Source organism: Typopeltis vanoorti, chromosome 13 (assembly GCF_054136105.1).
Source record: "Typopeltis vanoorti isolate ZY-2024b chromosome 13, IOZ_Tvanoo_1.0, whole genome shotgun sequence".
NCBI classification, from domain to species: Eukaryota; Metazoa; Arthropoda; class Arachnida; order Uropygi; family Thelyphonidae; genus Typopeltis; species Typopeltis vanoorti.
Genome location: NC_143561.1, coordinates 19,682,562 through 19,705,231, shown reverse-complemented (window position 1 = coordinate 19,705,231; position 22,670 = coordinate 19,682,562). Strand labels below are relative to the sequence as shown.

General features: G+C 37.6%; 1 protein-coding gene across 4 annotated transcripts in view; it reads right to left on the bottom strand.

Moving 5' to 3' along the window:
- LOC150099977 (kinesin heavy chain-like) overlaps nt 1–22,670 on the bottom strand; it is a 306,528-nt gene that overhangs the window by 179,361 nt on the left and 104,497 nt on the right. For all 4 annotated transcript variants that reach the window (XM_090402371.1, XM_090402373.1, XM_090402372.1 and 1 more), the window contains exons 5-6: nt 10,389–10,437; nt 1,648–1,703 (exon numbers count right to left, since the gene is read on the bottom strand). In XM_090402371.1, coding sequence (XP_090258497.1) covers nt 1,648–1,703; nt 10,389–10,437 — 105 coding nt within the window. The remainder of the gene's footprint in view (nt 1–1,647; nt 1,704–10,388; nt 10,438–22,670) is intronic.

Here is a 22,670-nt window from a genome sequence, read left to right as displayed (position 1 = left end):
CTGGAAAAGAATTTACAAGAAGCAAAATTGCTCCTTCACAAATTAAAGATCTTATCAGATCTAGAAGTTACCAAATCTAGAAGTTAAAGACTTACCAATTACACTTCACTAATCATATCATCTCCAATCTGCCTCATTAAATGAGCCACAGCCCAGTTAAACAAGAAACCATACAGAAACTTATGCTATGCCATAATATTAGGTTATTGTTTCTCCAAGAAACATACTTTTACAGATATAAAGATATATAAACCTTAAAAGATAGATACCTGCTCCTGTTTTATTGGAGCTTTGGAAGGCCTAACAGGGCTGGAGTAGGGATTCACATTCTTGTCCCCCTCATAATATTATTTCATAATATCTACAAGGATGCAGAAGGTAAAATCTTAACAACAGACCAGAAATACCATGGATATGTAATAAGGTTTATAAACATATATGCTCCATCCAATGGAACAGTTGGATGAAGATTCTTCCAGGAATTGCACCAATAATAAGAGGAGACCCCAGAAATGGAAAAGCAGGATGGGCACAGTTAAAAGTATGTCTTGACAATGCCCAACCAGCAGACATATGAGGATTTGCACTTTAATCTCTAGACTTACATGAATCAAGGTATTGATTCTCAGATAAAATTCACATTTCCTTATCCCTTATAAACAGAGTAATTCTGATTAAACATCTTGACATCAACATGTCAGATCATAATCCTGTTCTACTTTAATTCTATAATACTACATGGATCAAGTAGATATCAGATCTAAACCACGGAGACTTCTTCGATTTCCTATTGATCTTTTTAAATTCAAAGAAACGGAACATGATTGAATGGGAGAAAAGAACATGTTTTCCTCAAAAGAAAAAGTTAAAAGACCAGTATAGTTGGTTCATAGCAAACCAACACAGTGCTATAGAATGTATAATATCATTAGAACAATCAACATACAGATAGAACTGGAAAAGAACAAGTGGAAGAAAAAAAATTTTAAATAATGAAGCAGCACTTAGCAAATAGCCCTTCAGGTACATTCTCAATATGTAGTTTACCAAATTCCATGAAGAAAGGACTTTCATCAAAATCTAGGTGAATGGTGAAGACATGTCCACCACACAAGACATCTTTGACTCCTTCAGAAACACTATGAACATCTGTTTGAAGATAACAGCACTGTCAAAAACTATAACTCTTGGAACATTAACGCCTTTCCTTTTCACATCCAAGAGGGGCTCAATACACCCACCATTACAGCAGTTGAAGTTACTACAGCCTATAAAGAATACCAGACAAGAAAATTACCAGAACCTGATGGTCTAGGGATAGAACTTTTCTGTGAGGTAAAGTTCCAATATACACCCTAAAACAATATGGTAGGTACTCAAATGAGTAGAATCACACTGATTCTGCTCATTTATCGACAGCTAAATAGCAGAGTTTTGCTTCATGTTGAAGAAGTAAGTTGTTTACAATAGCAAGAAATAAATGTACTTGATTTTAGACCTGTGAACTATCTTCATCTATAAATATGGATTGCAGAGGTATTACATAGAAAAATCTCTTGTAATTCAGAACTGTAATATCCATTCTTTATGCTTGTTATAAATATAAATATGCATTTATAAATAGAAATTATGGGAATATAATATTACCTTCACATATGGTAATCTGTTTTTGTCCTCATGTATTGAAAGATTGGTTTTTGATACTGGGAACACAAAAAAAATATTATCAGTAAAACTTAAAATTTATATAGTTATTCATAAATTATATCACTTGATTAGCAGTAAAAAATAATAAATAATAATTAATATTTATTCATAGTTTAAAATAATAATAAGCTTAACGAATCATCTAAAAGACCTCATCATTAGATTTTCTGAAACTTAAGTTTCTTAAGGATGAGAAGGAGACAATTCATCTAATGATTCAAGATGAATTGCAGCCAAAAAACAGCAGAAAGGTAGTGCATTTGATGCAGTCGGATGTGTGTGTGTGTTTGTGTGAGAGAGAGAGAGAGATGTAACAGGAACAAACTATACATGGCTACTGATATGAACTGGAGGGTGGGGTGGAGGGGGGGAGATATGAATTGGCAAATTAGCATGAGTGCAGGCCAAGTAATTATTATGGGGAATTTAACTATAGAGACACAGACAGAAAGGAGGAAAAATCACATGAAGGAAGAAATTGGAATAAATGGAATTTATTCTCCTACTAAGAGATAACTACTTGAAGTAGCATGCAATAGAGGATACTCAGATTGTGAGAGCATCAGAAATTTGTCTATAACCAATGTAACCACATTGCCTCTGATTCAGAAAAGTGATCACATGCTCTTGATTCAGGAGGTTGCTAAGAAGTGGAATTTTCAGCTAAGGGGTAGATGAGGAACTATGGAGTAGGTGATTATGACAGGCTTAGGAGGAAGCTCGAAACAGTGCCATAGCATATCTGGAGGGGAAGGATGTTAGTAGTGCATGGGAGAGGAGATGATCAAGTGGTATTCAGAAAACAATATCAGACTGTTATACAGTATATCCATGGTCAAGAGTATAAATCACATAGGAGTATGGATGATTTCTATCATTAAGCAGAGATACAAAACAAAAAATTTGTTTTGTATCTCTACTCATGAACAGTACAAAGCAAAAGCAAGAAGGGTTACAAGCATAGTAAGGAAGACAAAATCAGATGAGTGCGAGTGAAAGAACATTAGTAAAGAAGATCAAAAGAAATCCTGAAGAGTTTTTACTTTGTGGCAAGGAAGAGGAAGAATGACTGTGGAAAGCAAACCTTAACAAATGCTAATGGCAGGGAGGTGACAAAAGCAGACAAAATAGTTTTACCAAGTGACCAACTTCCAAATCAAGAACACTTTCCTGCATCAGATAGACACTTTGCAAGGGTCTATCTGATGCAGGAAAAGGGATTGCTGAACTGGAAGTGCTCAGGATATTAGAGAAACTGAATGCAAATAAGGCCATATAATTAGATGGGATATCAGCCCATGTATTATGAGAATATGTTCAGGGAGAAAGCAGAAGAATTGGCCACAACACTTAAATTATGAACACAAGAATGAGTCATACATCATGAGTATACTATCGTGTGTCTTGGTCGCAGCTGTACAAGTAGGAGGAAACACTATTATAGTTCTAAAAATGTAAGTAAAGTTGTATAATTTAAAAAATAAAATAAAATTCTTCTGCATTCTCCCTGAATGAAGCTCATGACATATTGAGCAAAATATATAGGACTAACAAATTCTATTTAGTTTTACATGCATGAAGCTGTTATTTAAAATATTACAGAATAAGAATAATTTGTTAAAGTGGATAGTTGCTAAAGCGAATTTCATTTCATCATCACCAACAAATGATTTGGTAGATCTGTAATAAAGCTCCACCATGTATTTGATCTTATTAACATCCACTTAATACCAGATACCTTCAAACTCACTGTTATGTGGGCAATTGTTATTAATATTGAAATCATCACTTTCTACTTTAACTGGACTCAAATAATCCAATATCATTATCATCACAACCCCTTCCTCTCCTCTCTCCTATCTTATCTGTCTTCCTAAAAATACTGTATTCTTTACACTCGATGTTAGCTAGTATGTTGATGCCACAATGCATTTACCAAGGCAACAAACTCTAACCCTTTGTTCCTGAAACTCCTGGCATTTGTGTACAGACATAATACATTACCTCCAGGCTTCTTTTTGTATACTCATTCCTGTAGTCTGTATGATCCAGCTGGACAACCTGAAGATCTCTATTCATAGCTAATGCCTCATTTATATAGATATCCTTGCACATACTAAATAAATCCAAACCAGACAAGCACAAATCATTCTCATGTCATAATCACCTCCATGATTAAGTATATTCATATTATTATTATTATTATGTGACACCTCAAAGGAGTCCAAGGACTTATCACAAGAGAGCACCCTATTCCACTCTGCTACACATCTCACTCTCCCCTACTGCTTAATTTTCCCATTACATGAATCCACAATCTACCACCCATCACCACCAAACAACAGTATTTTTTGTTTGTAAATTGCATGTGTTCAGATGGCCAATTTGCCTGTATGCAGGAGAAAAAAACAAAAAAAAAACATTCTATCTCCATTGGCTAACTCACCTCCCATTGAAACAGACCACATTATTGACACAGTTGCATTACATAGTTTCTAACCATTCCTTTCATCACAATCTAACTTCCCCAACTCTCCATATTAGGTCTCAAATCAATAAATAATTTCTTCCGAGTCCTGATTCCTCATATATAAATCCATTCTTCCCTCAAATTTACTCTACACCTCCAAAAACTCACAATCATTCTTTCTAAACAGCCTGTACATCGAGCCATTTGCCATCATAACCCTTCTTAATTCATTACTATCATATCTCAGCAACAAACTAACGATTTCATTCTCACTTCATCCAGCAAATCTTTCATACCTCTCTCATATTGTATTTGTTTGTAAGTAAAATCATTTGTACCTGCCAGAACTATCACCTCTTTTCTAATTTTCAATTGAATTTATTATATTTTGGTTCTCTCTCTCAGTAAATTCAAAGTAGCAACACAGTCATCAATGGCATGTTTTATGAAGGAGTTACCATACCATATTATAATTATTATTATTATTATTAAGAGAGACCCCCCCAGGGAGTCAGAGACTCATCGAGGTAGGTCACATACTACACACCAGCTATCATACTTATTCTTGAATTCATTTACACTGCTTGTACTCACAACATCCAAAGGCAATCCATTCCAATTATGCACCACCTTCTGAGAGAAAAATCTATCCCTCACACCCTTCTTGGCAGCCTTCATTCTCAGCTCCCAAGGATGCCCTCTAGTCCTTTCCCCATCCTCCATAAATTGAAAAATTCCATCAATTGGAATCCTGTATGACCCTTTCAGAAGTTTGTAAATCTCAAACATATCACCCCTCCTTTTTCTGTTTGCTAGTGTCTGCAGTCTACACATTATCAATCTGTCTTCATAATCAGCATTCCAGCTATCATTTTTAATGTACTCCCTTCAATATATCAGAATCACAACGGAAACCAGGAGACCAGACCTGCACACAATAGTCCAAGTGAGGTCTTTTTCAAGGCAGGCCTTGTAAAGGGGCAAAATAACATCCTTATCTTTACATGCAAACATTTTTCAGCATTGCAGTTATCTTTTGAGTTGCATTTGCAATCTTTGCTACATGGTCCCTAACCTCATCAGCAGGGCCGGCAGAAGTGGCATACAGAGCATGCGGGCGGCACTGCGAAGGGGGGGGGCGCTGGGGCACGGGTCATAAGTTCATTTTTAAGAAACAAAATTTTTATCATAAAAACAAAAAATTCTTAGAATGATCAATATTAAAATAAATAAGGCCGGATACACCGAATAAAAATTTGTAAAAAATTGTATATTGCTGGCTGTTTACAATTTTGCAGCGAGAGCAGGCTAAATGCTTGCCTCCAGAATCTAAAGTGAAACGGTGAATGATTTTTATGCGCAGAAAAATTTTGGTAGAAAACCTTTGTTGCTACGTAACCAGTCATGTGGTACTGTAAAAACTCGATTGTAGCTTAAATATTCCAAAGCACATTACATTCGATTGTTTACTTAGGTTAAGTCCCATGTGAATATTGTAAAAATAAACTTTGTTTGTCTCTGTATAGTTTGTTTTAGATGTTATTGTAAATAACACTCTGGAAGTTAACTGTATATACTGCTTTAATAAGAATATGTTAGAGCGTTAAAAACAAAGGCAATGTTTATATCGCCGAAGCCAAATGTAATAGATCTACATGGCGGCATTAGAAAGATTGTTATTAAAATTTGTTTGTATGAGAAAGGCTTACAGGCTCTAAGTGTAAACATCTGCTAAGTCAGTCAGAAAGGTTCAAACAACTTTCCAATGGCCGGCAACTTACAATTAAAAGAAAGTGGAGGAGAACAAAAGGCATGCCGAACTTGAAACTTAAGATGAAAAAATCATACTGATTCTTTGGGGGGTTGCCAAACTTCATGCAAGGTCTCAGAGGAGGTATAATAAAAAGGGACTGAAGCAAACAGAAGGGGCTGCACGGATCCAGAGATTGCTGCAGAAGTAGAGGGGGCCCGGTTCCAGAGACGTCCACAGAGAGACAGAAGAGGCTGCCCGGTTCCAGATGCTGTCAAAGAGGAGGAAGCTCGGTTCCAGACATCGGAGTACAGTCTTTTCTGCTCCACCTCCACACTTCCCTGATGATGACCATCCTATGATATTGAGGTCCATTCCTGTCCTTCAAATATACCAGCCTGTCTCAATCCAGGAGATCAAAGCAGCTCTTCCATCCAATTTTTCCACCTCCGGACCTGATGGCTTTCCTGCATCTAGGCTTCGGAAGGTGCTGCTTCCGAAGATTCTTCAAGACTTATTGGACATTCTCCTTTCCAGTAAAGCAATACCACCATACCTACATGCTTCAAGAACTATCTTCATTCCGAAGAAAGAAACTTCAAGCTGTGCATCAGACTTTAGACCTATTACTATCTCCCCTGTGATACTTAGATCCTATCATCAAATCTTAGTTAAATGACTTCAGCAACATATACAGCATGATTATAGACAGAGAGCTTTTGTCCCTTTGGATGGCTGTGCCGAGAATATATATCTTCTTTCTTCTCTTCTCTCTGATTCCCGACACTGCCTTAAGCCTCTATATATGGCTTTCGCTGGACCTCCAAAAGGCCTTTGATAGCGTCTCCCTTCCTGCTCTCCTTCGAGTGCTGTCTATTGCTGAATGTCCAGAACCTTTTCTTTCCTATCTTATGGAGCTATACTTGGAGAGTTCCATCACTATCACTACAGGATCCCATGCGACTTCTATTCCGGCAGTGCAGGGTGTTCGCCAGGATGATCCTCTATCTCCCCTTTTCTTTAACTGTGTCATAGATGAGTTTCTTCACTCTCTTCCTAGTCATATAGGCTACTCTCTAGGTGCTTCTTCCTTTAATGCTATGGCCTTTGCAGACGATCTTATTCTTGTAGCCTCTACTAAGGTAGGCTTGCAGGAACTCCTTGACTGGGCAGCTGACTTTTTCTCTGTTAGAGGCCTTTCTATTAATGTAGAGAAGTCTTGCTCTTTAGCTCTTGTCCCCTCTGGTCAGGACAAGAAGCTTAAGATCAAGACTATAGAGTTTTCCTTACATGGGAAGCCGTTGCATGTTTTGACCATCCTGGAAGAGTGGAGATACCTTGGTATCATGGTTCATCCCAAAGGGAAGGTCACTGTCCCTTCTATCCTAGAAGCTGGAATCACTTCTTTGAGGACAGCTCCTCTCAAGCCCCAACAAAGACTGTTTCTCCTTTCCCAATATCTCGTACCTTGCTTTTACCACAAGTTGGTGCTTGGTAGGACATATATCTTGATACTGTCCCAAATGGACAGGGCTATCCGTTCAGCTGTGAGATCATGGCTCTGACTGCCACCTGACACCCCCTACTGCATATTTCCATGCGAGGGTGAAGGACGGTGGGCTCGGGGTTCCATCACTTAGATGGGTGATCCCACGCCTGCGGCTGTCCATAATCGCGAAATCAAAACTATCTTTTTCCCCTATCTGCAGAGAGGCTTTCTATAGCCCATTAATACAAGAAGACTTTAGGTGGGCTAAAGGCTGGTCCCATTATCAAGGTACCTTAATTGAGTCAGCACCTGCAGAACACAAGAGATGGGCATCTCTGCTGCACTGTTCTGTAGATGGTGCTCCTTTAAAAGAGTCCTATCTGGTGCCTCCCCAGCATGATTGGATAAGGGATGGCACCAGACTCCTCCCTGGGTTAGAGTATATTGACCTTTTCAGGATGAGGATCAATACCCTACCCACTTGAGCTCACAAGCTCGATAGGGTAGTGATGACTCAAACTATAGGGCTGGCTGCTACTACATTGTCTCATATAGCTATGAGACCTAGTGTCAACACTGGGCTATATCAGACATTGTCTCATATAGCCCAGTGTTGCTTCCGCACCCATGGAATCCATGTGCGGAGGCATGACACAGTGGTCTCCATTCTGAACAACCACTTTAAGAACAAAGGTTGGGAGACCACGGTGGAACCATATTATAGGACCTCTGCAGGTTTGCGTAAGCCAGACTTAGTGATTAAAAGAGATGGTGATGTTTGGGTAGTTGATGCCCAGCTGGTGGGAACAGAGTGCCCACTAGCCTATAGCCGTAATAATAAGGTAAACTATTATAAGAGTAACCAAGATCTAGTTAGTAAGATCGGGAGGAGCATGGGGCAACTCCAAGGTTTACCAGAGCCACCATCTCTTTACATGGTGTATGGAGTGCAGATAGTTATAAAGACTTAAAACAGCTTGGGCTTATGCAGAAAGATATAAAAGTTCTTTCCTTGAGGGCCCTACAGGGCACACTGGTGGCATGGTGTTGCCACCTGAGAATGACTACAATGATAACTAGAACAGGCATAGGGTAAAACACTTGTAAAGGCTTAGGCCTATATCAAGTCTGGATGAGATGTCTGGATGTGATGTAAGGGTATTACTGCCCATAACCAGTACAAAGATTAATAAAAAAAAATAAAAATTAAAAAAATTAAAAAATAACCAGTGGTGTACCACAAGGATCAGGTGCTTGGGTCCACTGTTATTCAATCTGTACATTAATGATATTGAGAAGGATTTAACAAGTGACACACAGCTATTTGCTGATGATGCAAAGATAGGTAGGGTAATCAGGAATGCTGCTGATTTGCAGTACTTGCAGAATGATTTGAATAGGCATGGGAAAATGGATGTCAGTTCAATGTCAGTAAATGTAAATCATTCAATTCGGCATGACTAGATATCCAATGTCATATTATATTGGTGGGATTATGCTAGAATAAACTGATGAGGCTAGGGATCTTGGAGTGCTAGTAGATAGGAAGTTGAAGTTCAGGGGCCATGTAGCAAAGATTGCAAATGCAACTCAAAAGATAACTGAAATGCTGAAAAGAATGTTTGCATGTAAAGATAAGGATGTCATTTTGCCCCTTTACAAGGCCTGTCTTGAAAAGACCTCACTTGGGCTATTGTGCGCAGGTTTGGCTTCCTGGTTTCCATCAAGATTCTGATATATTGGAGAGAGTGCAAAGGAGAGTGTTAAAAATGATATCAGGATTACGGAATACTGATTATGAAGACAGATTGAGAATTTGTAGACTGAGACACTAGCAAATAGAAGAAAGAGGGGCGATATGATTGAGACTTACAAACTTCTGAAAGGGTCATATAGGATTTTATTTGATAGAATTTTTCAATTTATGGAGGGTGGGGAAAGGACAAGAGGGTATTCTTGGAAGCTGAGAATGAATGTCGCTAAGAAAGGGGTGAGGGCTAGATTTTTTTTTCTCATAGGGTGGTGGTGCATGATTGGAATGGATTGCCATTGGATGTTGCGAGTGCAACTCACAACACAGTGTGAATGAATTCAAGAATAAGTATGATAGCTGGTGTGTGTGTGTGTGTGTGTGTGTGTGTGTGTGTGTGTGTGTGTGTGTGTGTGTGTGTGTGTGTGTGTGTGTGTGTGTGTGTGTGTGTGTGTGTGTGTAGTATGTGGCCTCCCTCAATGAGTCCCTGAATCTCTGGAGGTCTCTCTTAATAATAATAATTTATTTTCAATCTCCTCATGTTTCAAAATTGGCAGGCTTTTGTTAAATTGGACAAGCCCTCGTGTTCTCAACTTCACTATCCAGTTTAGTGTTTCTATTCCTGTGCTATTTTTCTCTTGAGTTTTTTAGCACCATTTTATGGCGCTACTTGTATATTGTGGTATACCAACAAATATGATATGAAATAAACCAAATACAATAATAACATGAAAATCAGCAGCAAATATACTAAAAAACACTAATTATTCTAAGGGGAAAAAATACAACAATTGCCAAATGGATAAAGTGTGAGCATCATGGGATGCACCTTGTCAATTGTGGTGTTGAATAGGCTTGGTAATTGTAGCCTCAAACCAGACTTGAGTAATATACGAATATTACTCAAGAAAAAATGAAGCAGTCTGAAGAAAAGAATCAAACCTCAGAAACAGACTCAAAGAAATCAGTGTTGTCCACAAAAGGAATTCAAACTATGATTACAAAGCTTATTCAACACCACATTTGATAAGGTGCACCCATGATGCTCAAGCTTCATCCATTTGTCAATTGTTCCAACCAGCAGGATAATAAGTATAAATGAGAAATAGGAAATAATGTTATAGGAGAATAGCATAAGCATGATATCACCATTAGTTTAATTAATCTACTTATACAATAATTAATACAGTTCTTTAAAATGAGTAAAAAAAAGTATACTCACCATCTAAAAGATCTCTAATTTTGTCTAAATATATTTCAAAATAAGATACCTGCAAATAATTACAATAATTTAAATGAATTACTCTGAGGAGTATCTTTTATATGTACAAATTTTTAGAGGCCAGGCCATAAGCTGCAAGAACAAAACTCAATAAGTACAAAGTGTCTTTTTTTACTGTCATAAGTTTTATTTCTTAGATAAAAAATGTTTTTTTTTCCCTCTTCTGTCTGTATACAAATCAAAAGACTAGCTAATAACAGTAGAAAAACTTACATACATACATACAACTACTTACATATAAAGCAGTTGACTTTTCACTAAGTTTTTCTTTGTGTTGACCAGGAATATAATTTTTTGTCAAAGTATATTATGCTGAAATTGTGTCTGTATTATTTCTAATTCAACTTGAGAAGATTGGTATAAAGGAATGCTATGATTTGTCTATCAGATTTCATTTTTGGCAATTTAAAAAACAAAATCTATAAAAGTCTCTGTTTGTTCATTTTTTTGTCAGACAGAAAGTAAAAAAAATAATTCATAACTCTCCAGCAAAATTTAAGATTTGCTCATACTTTTATTTTATAGTTGCAAAATGTACTCTTCTTTTATGGCCAGGCCTACATCTTGAATTATACTTCATTTTTTCTTTTCTTTTTTTTTTTTTTCTGTATAACAGATATAGTTATAAAATGACTCAAACTGATAATAACAAGTAAAGGTATCATTAAAAAATGTACTGAATATACGTGATAAAAAATTTCAGTCTTTTTTTTTTTTACTTTATAAACTTGAGTCAAACTGATATTTTTCTACTGTAATTTTCAAGTGTTATCTTTACTTATGCTACTTTCTTGCATTTGACATGGCACTATTGGCTATGAGGGTTAGCTAGTGCTTAATTTGTTTCCAAGCATCTTTTGATGAAAAGATGCTTGGAAACAAATAAACAAAATATATTTCCTGTTACTGCTTTAAAAAAGAAATCTCCATACATGTAGGTGTATAAATGATATTTGAAATTATTATTATTATTATTATTATTCAGGCCTCCATGGAGTCAAAAGACTCGTTGTAGGAGGTCCTTCCTAAGAACATAAAGACTGTCAAGACTCATCGAGGGGAGGTCCCCCCTAAGAAACACAAAGTCTATCATACCACTCCTTACACTCATTGACCGTTCTCGCTCCCACCACTCCATCAGCCAATGCATTCCACGGTTCAACCACCCTCCACGCAAAGAAACCACTCCTCATCCTCTTGCTCACAGTTTCCTTTTGTAACTTCCAGGGATGGCCTCTTGTCATCACTCCTTCCTGCTGTTCAACCAAGCGAAAGAACTCCCCAGTGTCAACCCTGTAACCACCTCTCAACAGTTTAAAAGTTGCAATCATATCACCTCTCCTTCTTCTATCCACCAAACTCTGCAGTCCACATTCCCTCAGCCGATCCTCATAACTATCTTTGTACAGTCCTGAAACCATCTTTGTCATCTGTCTATCCTTTCCACAGTTAATTTATCCCCTTCAAATCCTGGGGACCAAATCTGAGAACAATAGTCTAAATGTGGTCTGATCAGAGACTTATACAACAGAATGATAACCCTTTTATCTCTGCAGGTCCATGTCCTTCTCATAATTGCCGCAATCCTCTGTGTTACCTTCACCACCTTTGCAATATGTCTCCTAAATTTCAGGTTTCTATCAATCATCAACCCCAGATCTCTTGTCTCCCCTACTTCCTCCAGTATAACTCCTCCCATAGAGAATGCAGCATCCCATCAATGTTTCCCAAACCTCAAGACCTTACATTTTGCTGCATTAAATTGTCATCCCCATTCATTTGCCCATCTATATAGCTTATTCAAATACTCTTGCAGGGCTACCACATCTGCACTATTAGTAATAATCCTTCCCAGCTTTGCATCATCTGCAAACAACTGAATATCCCCTTGCAATCCACTGGCAATGTCATTGATATAAAGGTTAAACAATATAGGTCCTAGTACTGAGCCCTGTGAGACCCCCCCACTTGTAACCCTCTGCCTCCTTGAAACTGCTCCACCATACACAACTCTTTGATACCTATCAGATAGCCAATCCTGAATCCAGTTGACCAATCTGACATCAAGAAGAAAAATCCTGAAACATGGAGTCATCCTATATTCTGGATATAAAATCTGAACCTTTGTTTTTGGCACTGGAAAACATAATCTAGTTCCTGCAGTGGTGTATGCTGTGTAGCAGTGTTATGTCAGATGCATGTGCTGTGTTCTGATAAGCTTGGGGGCTTTTATTTTATGTTAACTAGAATATTAATATATTGATATATTAATATATTTTGTATATAAATATTTGTATTTAATAAATGTATTCATTAGGATAAGCATATATTTTTTTCCATTTAAATCCTAATGAAACTTAAGATCATTGGCATAATGATCATATGAATTACAGTATACAAAATCAAAAACTGGTATAAGCATAACAATAAATTTTACTGATTGTCTCATACTGGAAGGCATCAGTCATAAATTATAGTAAAGAAAATACCTGCTGCAATTTCTATGCCTACTTTATATTAAAAGTAATCTGTAAGAAGCTGTAGCAGTAAGTGTAAAATTTGTGGTCATTTTATACAGCAAGTATAGCATAAAATAAACATTCTGAAAAGAAATTTTGGAGGTTATCTTATAACCCCCCCACTGACCTTATACAGTATATGGTACTTTTATCTTTCTATACTGCTTGGTACAAAATCAGAGCCTTTTTTTTAGATATCTGTGCAAGTACAGAAGGAGTGAGGGATTAACAGAGTGTCACATGAACAAATTCTGGGAATGGAAGAATGAGTGGTAAGCAATCTGGATGCTGGGGGAAAGGAAGATGAAAGAATTATGAGCAAGTGCGAGAATGTGAGGAATGAAAGGGAAACAGCTATGAATGTAGAAGTGATTAGTAAGATCAGTCATGTATAAGGTGGAATAATAGAAAGTCTTCTACAATTATTCAGCAAAGTAAAATGCACAAATAGGATATAGTGGTGGTGGTGGTACAAATTATTTAAAAGGCAATATAAAGACAGTTTTGGAGTTAGGAGTGTTAGGAATAGTGCAAGAGAAGAGAACAGAAGAAAAGAGCGGGGGGGGGGGGGTTGAATGTGTAGCCAAGGTTTGATCATTTTGAGTTGAGTAGAAAAGTGCAGATTATGAACGGAATTATGAAATTACAGAAGCTTGGATAAGCTTGAAGTGCATTAATGTTTGAAATGTGTTTGATGGAAGAAGGATTAAATTTGGTTTAGAAATGAGCATTTAGAGAGGTTACCGTTTGGACAGAAAGTAAATGTAAATCAAGAATTGTGGAGGAAGTAAGAAACCATGCTGTATGGTTGAGTGGGGAGAGCAAAGATGGGTATAGGACTAATCTGTATTCTGACAATGCAGTGCCTTATATATACATATGGCAGAAGAATTATAAATAAGGGAATTGGTTTTCTAGGTGGATTCAGTTTATCCAAAAAACTATTGTCATGGGCAAATTACAGCTGAGGATGACATAGCAGGAACAGAAATTGTGGAGACAGAAATAGAGAGGAAGGGGATAACACTAATGATAATAGAAGAATTCTGTCTCCCTCATTATTATTATTATTATTATACAGTATCTTCATGGAAGTCCTGAGGCTCATCATGGGAGCCCAAACTAACTATTATACATACAAAACCTATCATACCTCTCCTTAAATTCATTCACTGTGAAGGAACTTACAACTAATTCTGACAATCCATTCCATTCATTCACCACTCTCCATGTAAAAAATCTGCTCTGCACACCCCTACTAACCACACTCTTATACAACTTCCATGAATGGAATCCAGCAGTTCTCTGACTATTTTTGTCATATATTGAAAAATTTCCTTTGCATCAATTTTATAAATCCCCTGTAATATCTTAAAAGTTTCTATCATATCCCCTCTTTTCCACCTATCAACTAAACTTGTAACCCACAAATCTTCAACTCATCGTGGGAGGACACCCGCGATGAGTCTTCAGACTCCTTGGAGGTGTCAGGAATAATAATAATCCTCATAGGGTATTTCAACCTATCCTCATAGGCTCCCACAGATCTGTCACCAGCTTAGTCACTTGTCTCTGAATCTTCTCTACCACTTCCAGGTCTCCAAGAAACCCAGGTGACCAAATCTGTGTGCAGTAGTCAAGATGTGGTCGAATCATAGCCTTATTACTTTACTTGTTAGCATGTTTTTCAGCATCCAGGTAATCCTTTGAGCTATTTTACCAACTTTTGCAATATGCCCTCTGAACATTAATTCTCTGTCCACCATTATCCTAAAGTCCCTAGTCTCATCAGTTTCCTACAATCAATACCATCAATATGATACACTGTGTGCAACCTTTTCAACCCAAAGTGCAATACCTTACATTTTGCAAAATTAAATTCACAATCAATATCCTTTGCCCATAATGCCAATTTATTTAAATCACCCTTTATCAACTATTGCTCTTCCAAATTTTGCACCATCAGCAAACAACTGAATATTCCCTCTTAAATCAAAATGTTCCTCTAGTCAGCAACTAGAATTAAACTTATAATGCTCTTTCTTTAGGCATCCTAGTACTGTGGATGACAGATGCCACTTTAACAAAGCTACACAGGTTCTCAAACATAAGAGAATGCTCATAATAAGAGAACTGAGATATAACAGAATTGGCTCTGAATGTATATGGTCTTTAAGGTGGAGGTAATATAGGAGAAAATGTATTTTTTGTTGTTGTTGTTGTTGTTATAAGTGTTTTCACTTGGTTATACTGTAAATTAAAGATGCCAATAAATTATACTCTTGGTTTAATCATTTTTCTAAGTGTAAGCAAACAAAGTTTGCATGTGAAGTTTCTTCATGACTGGACTACTTGTAGACAAAGGTTAATGACTTTACTTCAATTGCCTCAGTATCCCATAATGCAAAGCAGACATCTAAAAGGATGTCTGCTTTGCATTATGCAAGGCTGAAGTAATGCAGACATTGGAAAATATATGACTTCAAACTTGGTATCCCTTCTAGGTCCTGGCTACCACTGATAAGACCTCAATGAAACCTGACTAGGTAGTGGCCATTCCCATAATGCATAGCATTATACATTATAGCATTATAGCACTATATAGTGGTGGTTTGGTGTAGTTGGTGTCTTGACTGGTGAAGACGGAGAATTGTAGAGTAGGTAGCTTCCCTCGATGAGTCTCTAGACTCCTTGGAGATGCCACGTAATAGTAATAGTAATAATACACATCTAAAAGGATGTCTGCTTTGTATGAAGATCCTTCATGCACAAACTTTGTTTACTTACACTTGGAAAAAAGGATTAAACTAAGAATATAATTTCTTGGGATCTTTAAAATCTATTTAGTAGTGTTATTAAAGACCTAGAAATATAAAAGGTACAGCAAGGAGCTATTTATGCACATTTGCTCAGTGAGTGCATGAAGGGTGATCATTATGAAGGAATAGGATTTTCATTAAGGTTATATAGAATAGAAGGAAGAATCAACTAATAAAAATAAAGTGAATTTCTTGTTTCTGAGAGATAATTATCAGACAGCATGTAATGGATGGAACAAAGGGATTGAGCATTCAGAATTTTGATAACAATACCAGAGAATGTAATTGAGAACACTGTCTGCTTTGCCTCCTAGCTATCGTATAATTTTTACCTGGAAGATGAGAAGACATACAGGGATCTCAAGTAAAAAGGGATGTGTGTGTGGATTATAAGATGTGAAATTATGACAGACTTCAATGCTAGCTTCCAGAAATATTCTTATTATTATTACATGGGCAACTCCATGTAGTCCTTAGACTCATCGAAGGAAGCATTAAACAGTATGCCAACATTTGTACAATATTTATCATACTTCACTTTGAACTTATTCACATTCAAGGTACCCACAACAGACTCTGGCAACCTATTCCACTCATACACCATTCTCTAAGTAAAAAACTTACTCCTCACACCCCTGCTAACTACACTCTCATTTCAAAGGGTGGCCACTAGTTCTCCCACCACCTAACCTGTTTCAAAAAATTTCCTCTGTATTAATCTTGTAAAAACCATTCAGTAATTTGTATGTTTCAATCATATCACCTCTTTTCTGCCTGTCAACCAATTTTTATAAATCATAATCACTCTCCAGCCAAAGGGCTGTGGGTTTGAATCCTGCCGTGGGCATGGATATTTGTGATTGTCTGTGGAAATACTAATGGTGGTGGTGGTGGTGGTGGTAGGTGGTGGATGGGATTGGTGTAGTTCGTGGAGAGTTGTATAGTGGGTGCCTTCCCTCGATGAGTCTTTGGACTCCCTAGAGATGTCATGTAATAATAATAATCCTTAAACCTATCCCCATAAGGTGTTCCATAGACCTGCCACAATCTTCGTCACTCACCTCTAGATCCTCTCCCTTCTCATCCCCAAAAAAACCCACGTGACCAGATTTGCGCACAAGTCAAGACGAGGTTCACCAAGGCCATGGAAAGAGGTATAATAACCTGCTTATCTCTGCTTAGCAGGATGTTCTTCAGTAACCAAGCAATCCATGAGCTGTTTTAGCCACTTTTGCAACTTCAACTCCCTCACCTCTAATACCTTTTATAGGCCTGAATTTCCTCCATTTCTGAGCACTCTTTCTTTCATTTGTGTGAGCTTCTTCAACAATCTCCAGAATATCTTGCCACCTTCTTGATATTTATTTTCTATGTTCTTACCAAACTCTTCCCATGACTTTTGATTAGCTAGTTTTACACAGTGTTTAGCTTTCTTACCTTTGTCTCTGTATTCTCTAAGAGCACAAGCTGACTTATTTGCCAGGAACTTTTGATATGCTTTCTTCTTTTCCTTCACTGCGTCTTTAACTTCCTATGTCCACCATGGAGTTCTGATTTTCTGTCCTTGCAGACAACCTCATCATATGCCTCTCTGGCTGAATCAATCAGTTTTTTCTTCAGGACTTGCCACTGAATCTTCAAGGTTTGGTTCCTATTCTCAAACTCTTTCATTTTGTCTTGAATGATGTTTGTGTATTTTAGTCTACAGTTCACATCTGAGAGCTGCTCAACTTTTATTAACTTTAAAATTTTCTTACATGTTCTTCCTTTCAATATGAAATTCAATTTTATCCTACTCAAGACTAAATGGTGATCACTTCCAATTTCAAATCCTCTGTATACTCTGGTGTCCAGCACCAGGGAGAAGATATCACTATCAACAATAACATAGTCAATGAGACTTTTCTTATTCCTTGCCTCTCTTTTCCATGCGAATTTGTGCACATTTTTACGTTGGAACATTGTGTTAGTAATAACGAGTCCATGTCCTGAGCAGAAATCCAACAGGTATTTGCCATTATTATTAGCTTTGCTCTTTCTCCAAATTTTCCCAAAATATTTTTGTATATTATTATTATTATTATTATTATTATTCAGGCCTCCATGGAGTCAAAATACTCATCGTGGTAGGTCCTTCCTAAGAAACACAAAGTCTATCAAGACTCATCGAGGGAGGTTCCCCCTCCCTAAGAAACACAAAGTCTATCATACCACTCCTTGAACTCACTGACCATTCTCGCTCTCACCACTCCATCAGGCAATGCATTCCATGGTTTAACCACCCTCCATGCAAAGAAACCACTCCTCACCCTCTTGCTCACAGTTTCCTTTTGTAACTTCCAGGGATGGCCTCTTGTCATCACTCCTTCCTGCTGTTCAACCAAGCGAAAAAACTCCCCAGTGTCAACCCTGTAACCACCTCTCAACAGTTTAAAAGTCTCAATCATATCACCTCTCCTTCTTCTATCCACCAAACTCTGCAGTCCACATTCCCTCAGCCAATCCTCATAACTAACATGGTAGAGTCCTGAAACCATCTTTGTTATCTGCCTTTGCACCCTTTCCACAGATAATTTATTCCCTTCAAATGCTGGGGACCAAAATCTGAGAACAATAGTCTAAGTGTGGTCTGATCAGAGACTTATACAACGGAATGATAACCCTTTTATCTGTTCAGGTTAGTGTCCTTCTCATTATTATAGCAATCCTCTGTGTTACCTTCACCTTTGCAATATGTCCCCTAAATTTCAGGTTTCTATCAATCATCAACCCCAGATCTCTTGTCTACCCTACTTCCTCCAGTATAACTCCTCCCATAGAGTATGCAGCATCCCATCGATGTTTCCCAAACCTCAAGACCTTACATTTTGTTGCATTAAACCGCTACCCCTATTCATTTTCCCATCTATCTAGCTTATTCAAATCCTCTTGCAGGGCTACCACATCTGCACTATTACTAATAATCCATCCCAGCTTCGCATCATCCACAAACAACTATCCACAAATATCCCCTTGCAGTCCTCTGACAATATCATTGATATAAAGATTAAACAATATAGGTCCCAGTACTGAGCCCTGTGAGACCCCACTTGTAACCTTCTTCATCCTTCATACTGCCCCACCATACACAACTCTCTGATACCTACCAGACAGCCAATCCAGAATCCAGTAGACTAACCCAACATCTAAACCCATGTGCTGCAATTTAAATATCAGCTTATCATGCACCCTGGCAAAATCCAAAAAAATGGCAGTATATGCCTTTCGCTCATCAACTGCTCTTGTCACTTTATTATAAAAGGCAATCATATTACTAAAGCAAGAGCACCCCTTAACAAATTCATGTTGAATCTCACAGATAACGTTACCCTTCATATGCCCAATGCTGTATATGATCCCTTACTAATTTCTCCGAGATCTTAACAACTACTGATGAAACACAAACTGACCTATAGTTAGACACATCTAGTCTGCTACCGCCCTTTGCAATGGCACTATGTTACCTTCCTTCCATTCCATGGGCACCTTTCCCATAGCTAGACTTTCATTGAAAAGCCGGGTCAAAGGAGCTGTCAGTTCTTTAGCACATTCTTTCAAAACCTGTAGTGAAATACCATCCGGTCCCACAGTTTTACTGACATCCAGAGTACTCAGTATTTGAAACACACTCTCTTCCTGTACCTCTAAACCTTGAACCTGCCCTATCCCTCTAGTATTAAAACTGACTCCTCCAGGATGAAATACTCTAATAAAGTGTTCATTGAACAATTCCACTGTGTCCTCTGCTTCAGTCACTCTATTCCCATTTTTATCCCACCATATCATTCTTCCACAGTCATTTCTCCTCCTACTGGCCACATAGCTAAAAAATTCTCTAGGATTTTCTTTGGATCTTAGGGCCAATCTCCTCTCATATTCCAGTTTCACCTTCCTTCCTTAGTCACTATTCTGGCCTGTGTCTTATACTCTTCATGCATCTTCTCTTCACCTGTCTCATTATATCTCTTCCACAGCCTCTTTTTCGCATGCAATTCCTGCTTAATAGTGTTTGTCATCCACTTTACTCCAAATTGTGTCCTCTTCTTCACTCGTGGTATACAACTTACCATTGCTGCTAACAAATATTCTTTCACAATTTCCCATCCACTAATGATATTCCCGGCCTTCCAATTCCTCCCTTCATGAAACTTACCCAAGTTGATGTCTTAGAATATTATAATCACCCGCCTTATAATTCCACATACGTTCCCGTCTCTCTGATACTCCTGCATGTCTATTCATTTTCCAAGTGAAAACCATATGGTCACTCTCTCCAACTGGTAGGAGAGATGTCATCTCAGTTATTATCAACTCTTCTGATGCTATAACCAAATCCAAAACTCTTGAACCTCTTGTTCCCTCTATTACATGTTGCCTAAGACATTCCTCCTCAAGAATTCTGGAAATTCCATTCCCTTATTGCTATATGCATCTTCCTCTCCCCAATTTATACTACTGTAGTTAAAATCTCTCATAACAATCATTCTTCTTGCACTTGCCAAACTCAACTGTCTAAACATCTCCTCGTCCCCACCCTCTGTGCTCCTGGGTCTGTAGCAACACCCCACTAAATATCCTGTCTTGTCCACCTCTACCTCACACCATATGCTTTTAAAATCATTAAAAGCATCCTTCCAAAGGATGGAAGGATCATCACTGCCTTCCGAAGCCTTCCCTCTTAGAGGACATAAGTCTTCACTTATCATAAGCAGTACTCCACCACCACGCTTTCCCTTCCTATCCTGCCGAAAAATGCTGTACCCAGCAACTTCTATTCATGTTATTATATCCTCTTCTGTCAACCACATCTCAGTGATCCCAATAATTTTTGGCCAGGCTGATGCTATTTGCACCACCAATTCCTCTCTCCCTTATTCCGGATACTCCTGGCATTAGTATAAAGCATATAAATGCCATTGTTTCTATACCCAGCATTATCCCCTCTAGACTCCACTGGGCTCAGTGTAACCTGATGTCGTTCCCCTTCTCCCAAGTACCCATTCCCACAAGAGGCCACTCCTGCTACCATCCTCCCTGAGACACACTAACTCGTTCAGAACAGCAATCTCTCCAGATGCCTACGTCCTTCCTCATTCAAATGTAAGTGGTCTCTCGCATACAATTCCTCTCTGTCCTCAAATGCACTCCAAGCATTCACATATTCCAGTCCTCTCTTATCATTTCCTACTCTACTATTCCCCAACAAGGACCAACTTTTCCTTTTTTCATTGTGTCAGTTGCTTTCTATAAAGCCTCAAAAAATTCCTCCACTTCTACCTTAGTAAAACCTTCTGTGGGACCATAGGCACAGATAAGTGTCATTGTCCAATTCCCCATTCTGATATTTGCCCACATCGCTCTAATTGAGACTGCCTACCATTCAAGAAGATTATCCTCTTGCCAACTGATAAATGTTTTCTTAGTATTTTCATATTTTTATTGTTTTCAATTTTTTCTTTTATTTTTTAGTATGATAAGATCTTATTTCATTTCTCATCTTTTTCCTTATTGTTTTGCACATAGTTCTGCATATTACATTTTAGAAATTAAGTTTTTGTCTTGTTTTATATTTCGGTTTTTTTTCAATAGTTGTAAGGTTTCCTCTGAAAGTTTATGGTCTTTTTGTTGTTTGTTGCTTTTGAATTCATTGGCTGCTGAGATTATTAGTCCTGTTAGGTTTTTGCTTATTTTATTCATGTCTTCTTCTTTTTCAAATATATTTCTTAAGTGTAGCTTTTGACTGAGTTTTTCTTCATAATCCTTCTTGTTTTCAATAGGTTTTAAGTCAAAACTTCTTCATTTTTTGTTGTTTAGCCATTTTATTCTTTCCAATTTGGGGTTTATTTTAATTTTGGCTCTCTCCAGTCAGTGGTCACTTCCTGTTTTTACTTGATTTAGTACTGAAGTATCTTGAACTATTTCTTTATTATTACACAGTATATAATTTATTTCATTTTTTATTTCTCCATTTGGACTTCTCCATGTCCATTTTCTTTTGAAGACTTTATTAAAAGTATTCATAATGTAAAGCTTTTTGCTGATAGAGAATTCTGTAAGAGCCATTCCTGAGTTGCTGCTTGTACCTACGAATGGTCCTATTGTGTCTATTTGTGAATGGGATGACCTACTTTGGCATTAAAATCACCCATTACTATGGAAAAGTTTTGATTGCTTTTTCTTTTTTTGTCCAGAGCAGGTGTGGGGAACCTTTTTTCTGCTAAGGGCCATTTGGATATTTATAACATCATTCGTGGGCCATACAAAATTATCAACTTAAAAATTAGCCTGCTATATTTGGTCAAACATTTAATTAACTCACCGCTAATGTGATGGCTGGAATTGCTTCTCTTTGGTGAGGCATGTGATGTTAGCTGGTATTGAAGATGTTGCTACTCGCAACTGCTTTTCCAGGTTTGCATCAGTCAGTCTGGAGCGCATTCGACTCTTTGCGATGGTAAGTTTTGAAAAGAATTGCTCACAGCAGTAAGTTGTTCCGAACATAGATGCATATTTCAATGCATGTTGTCTCCTCAAAGTGGGAAATTCATCATTTCTAATGTAATGTTTATACAGGGTGTCCCAAAATTCACGCAAGAAGTAATTTTGATAGAAAACACAGGTTTTTAATTAAAAATTGTAATTTCTTATTGATTCATAAAGTATACAGTATCAGTATAGGGTTATGCATGGAATAGCATATCGGGTAAATGGCCTCCACGGCTTTGCTGGCACATGCGCACTCTTTTGTCGAAATTTTCCATGACTGTTTTGCATAAATGTGGCTGAATTTCGTTGATACAGCACTCAATTTCCCCCTTCAAGGCATGGGTGGTCGTGGGCTTGTT